Genomic DNA, 3201 nt, shown 5'->3' with positions numbered 1-3201 from the left:
TTGTCGTACCCGTTCCATTTCTTAACAAGTGATATTGAATTCATCGGCTTATTAGAGAAAAAAAAATCTAAAATTATTAATCGTTTTATACACACTTTCGTAAAATACATCCCCCCCTCCAACCCTAAACAACCCCCCCCCCCATGGATTTAAAATTATCCCTTTGCCGATTGGTCGTTTTTGCAGATACGAAGGTGTCTATGTCCTGAAAGTTGAGAAAGTTTTATTTATCAAAAGATCCTCAAACGGTGGGAATTTAACCCACGACCCTAAGCTCAGTCTTGCTGCATTGCTGCACGTTTACTATCTCGGCTATCTGGGCTCTACGTTTGGAAAACCTATAGTATCTTTTATCCTTCCATAAAATATGTTTCGAGGATTTTTTTTCGAACAGAAAGAAAACCTTTCGAGTTCTGCAAATTTTTGTAAATTGAAGAATTAAAAGTCCTAAACAATTTGGAGACCCTACCTAATTGTAATACTATTTGTTCTTATTATTTGAAACATGTTTGATGTTCTCGTACTTAATTTATTGGGGCTTCTAGTAATCATTGTTTTGTTTTGGCAGTTAACAATTAATACTTAAAGCAAAGAGCACTCAAGGCGCATGCCCACGGTCAGTTGCCCAGATGTCGTCGCCGTGGTGACCAACTATGTGCCACAAAAGCACTTCTATCCGTTGTTCCACCGTTCAACTTGTTAGTGCTTTCCTATAATCGTCCAGCCATGAATCAAAAACCGGTTTGGGAAGACCGGGAGATCAAGTTCGACATTACCAATATGTGAGTCAAACGCTACAATACCAGTGGCTCATCCTATATTGAAATTTTCGTCTTTTCCGGCAGTTGCAAGACCATCCGGAGCGGGGAGCAACCACTCGAGATACTGGACTCCATAGAAGATACCAAGGGCAATCTAGGAGATCGTGGAAGGCTCCTTGTTACCAACTTGCGCATCATTTGGTATTCGGTCACGTCCAACCGATTCAGTCTGTCGATAGGGTTTTCCTGCGTGCTCACGATGAACACCAAAACGGTCGTCTCCAAGGTACGGGGGACGACACAAGCCTTGCATATACTGAGCGTGGGGAACAACTCTCGATTCGAGTTCATCTTCACCAATCTTACTGTGAACAATACGAAGCATTTTTCAGCGATCTTCGACATCTATCGTTTGTATCAAGCCTCATTCCTATATCGCGAACTAAAGCTTCGCTCAGCGATCGTCAATAGTGGACAGTTAAACGTGCTTCTGCAAGAGCAAGTCTTCAACACAGTCAGCGGAGTGTGGAATCTGTCCAGTGATCAGGGCAATTTAGGAATCTTCATTCTGACCAATGTCCGACTGGTCTGGTTTGCCGAAATGAACAATAGCTTTAACATCTCTTTGCCATACATGCAAATCTCCAATATTCGCATTCGCGAGTCCAAGTATGGTCCCGCACTGGTCATTCAAACGTTGGAAACGGCTGGGTCCTATGTGCTTGGGTTTCGTATCGATCCGCAGCATAAATTGACGGATGTCTACAAGGAACTGCTATCGCTGCACACTGTCTACACTGAGACGCCCATCTTTGGGGTTTTCTACGAGCAGAAACCGGACACTGTTCGGCGTCCGACGGAATCGATCGACGACATCGAAGAGCTGGACACTAGGGCTGGTGCCGAAATCAACAGCAAATTTACGGCATATCTTGCCGAATCTGATCCTGGCAGTCGGCGGAGAAAACCATTCTATTGCAAAGAGCTGGGCTTCGCCATGGAGAGCATTAAGGACGGTTATAGCTTGAAGGATCTCTGGGAAGTGGTTCCTAGTTCTTCTACATCCGGTTAGCGAAATAAGTAATGCTGACCCATAATTGCACTTATTTCGTGCCGCTGGATACATAAAGATACATCAATACATAAAGATTTTATGAAACAATTGATGAATGTTTTTTTTTTTTATATATATTGGAGTCATTTCAGTAATAGGTTCTGTACAAAACACAAAAAAAAACTTTGTTCTTAACTCTTGATGGCAATTTTAGCAGTATGTTAAGTATGATTTTTAGCAAAAAAATTTGATGGAAGGATCATTGAAGGAAATTTGACCTTCCAATAGTTTTTTTTTTCTTGAATATTGCTGACCACTAAATTATTTTTTTTGTCAGTAGCGAAATGGGTAGTATGTACTGGGACTTTTAATCTACCCTAAGATCCTTTCCTACATTTGCTTTTCTAAGCCTCTATTACGTTAAGCACACAGACGTTCCTAAGCAATGTTGCTCAAATGGTCACTGTGTACCTTAGCAGCAATCTGCCCTTGCCGTAGTTTTGAAGTTTAGTATTCCAGACTATACTATAAAACTATGATAAGACATGCACTGTAAACTCGACATTACCCTTTAATGTGGAAAAAATATCCATTTTTTCTTAATATATGGAAATGTCAAAATAAAGAGTACTGTCAAATTTTGAATACAGGGTATTTTTCTACCATTTCGAAGTTCGAAGCTTTTACCCATTAAAGGGTGAAAATTTTCTTGAAAGATTCAGATAAATCATTCATGGCCCAAAAGCGAAAATTGTGGAGGAAAATAAAGGAAAGAGCATTAACGATACTGCCAAATGTAAGTAACATTACTGAATACTAAAACTATAAGTCCTCATTGACAAAAATAATTGTTTTCAGGAAGCGTTTGGTGTTGCACGAAAATTTTCGGATCGAAGACGAACTTAGGAGGCAACAAATCTCCCATTACAAGATCTCCTGCTTTTTCCACGGAAATGCCTGCAATGGGACTACATTGACCAGCCCTCAAGTAACCAAATGTTGCAGAACACAACCCTAAGAGCGACATTTCCGGATTTGCTCCCAGCTGACGAGATTTACCAGCATTTACCAGGAAAAGGATACCTCTTTCGAAGAAGAGAAGCTCAATCAAAGTTTTTTTTTTAAATAGCAATTAAATAAATAGGGAAAGTGTACCAGTTATGGCCATAGTGGTTCCCTATTTGGCCATATGCAAAATATGGATAACTTTTACATTTTTAATCTTTCTGAATGTTTTAACATCAAGATTTATCCTTTATCTTACTCCTAAAACACAAAAGATTTTTCAAAATGTGAAGGCATTCAAGATATCACGTATGGCGAAATAGGGAACCACTATGGCCATAACTGGTACACCTACCCTATATACATATAATTGAGCCTAAC

At 39.8% G+C, this 3201-nt stretch overlaps 1 protein-coding gene and 1 long non-coding RNA gene across 2 annotated transcripts; both read left to right on the top strand.

Annotated features, from left to right (window-relative positions):
• Window positions 1-286: 286 nt before the first annotated feature.
• LOC5570066 (Bardet-Biedl syndrome 5 protein homolog) lies at window positions 287-1927 on the top strand. The gene is made up of 2 exons (XM_001653002.2): window positions 287-782; window positions 846-1927. Exons 1-2 carry the CDS (start codon window positions 727-729, stop codon window positions 1831-1833), a joined length of 1044 nt encoding a protein of 347 aa, XP_001653052.1. The 5' UTR covers window positions 287-726; the 3' UTR covers window positions 1834-1927.
• Window positions 1928-2456: 529 nt separating this feature from the next.
• On the top strand, window positions 2457-2803 carry LOC110679605. The gene is made up of 2 exons (XR_002502633.1): window positions 2457-2611; window positions 2674-2803. It is a non-coding gene; the product is annotated as an uncharacterized LOC110679605 (long non-coding RNA).
• The last annotated feature ends 398 nt before the right edge of the window (window positions 2804-3201 follow it).

This window comes from Aedes aegypti, chromosome 3 (assembly GCF_002204515.2).
Source record: "Aedes aegypti strain LVP_AGWG chromosome 3, AaegL5.0 Primary Assembly, whole genome shotgun sequence".
NCBI classification, from domain to species: Eukaryota; Metazoa; Arthropoda; class Insecta; order Diptera; family Culicidae; genus Aedes; species Aedes aegypti.
This window is presented reverse-complemented; position numbering and strand designations above follow the sequence as displayed.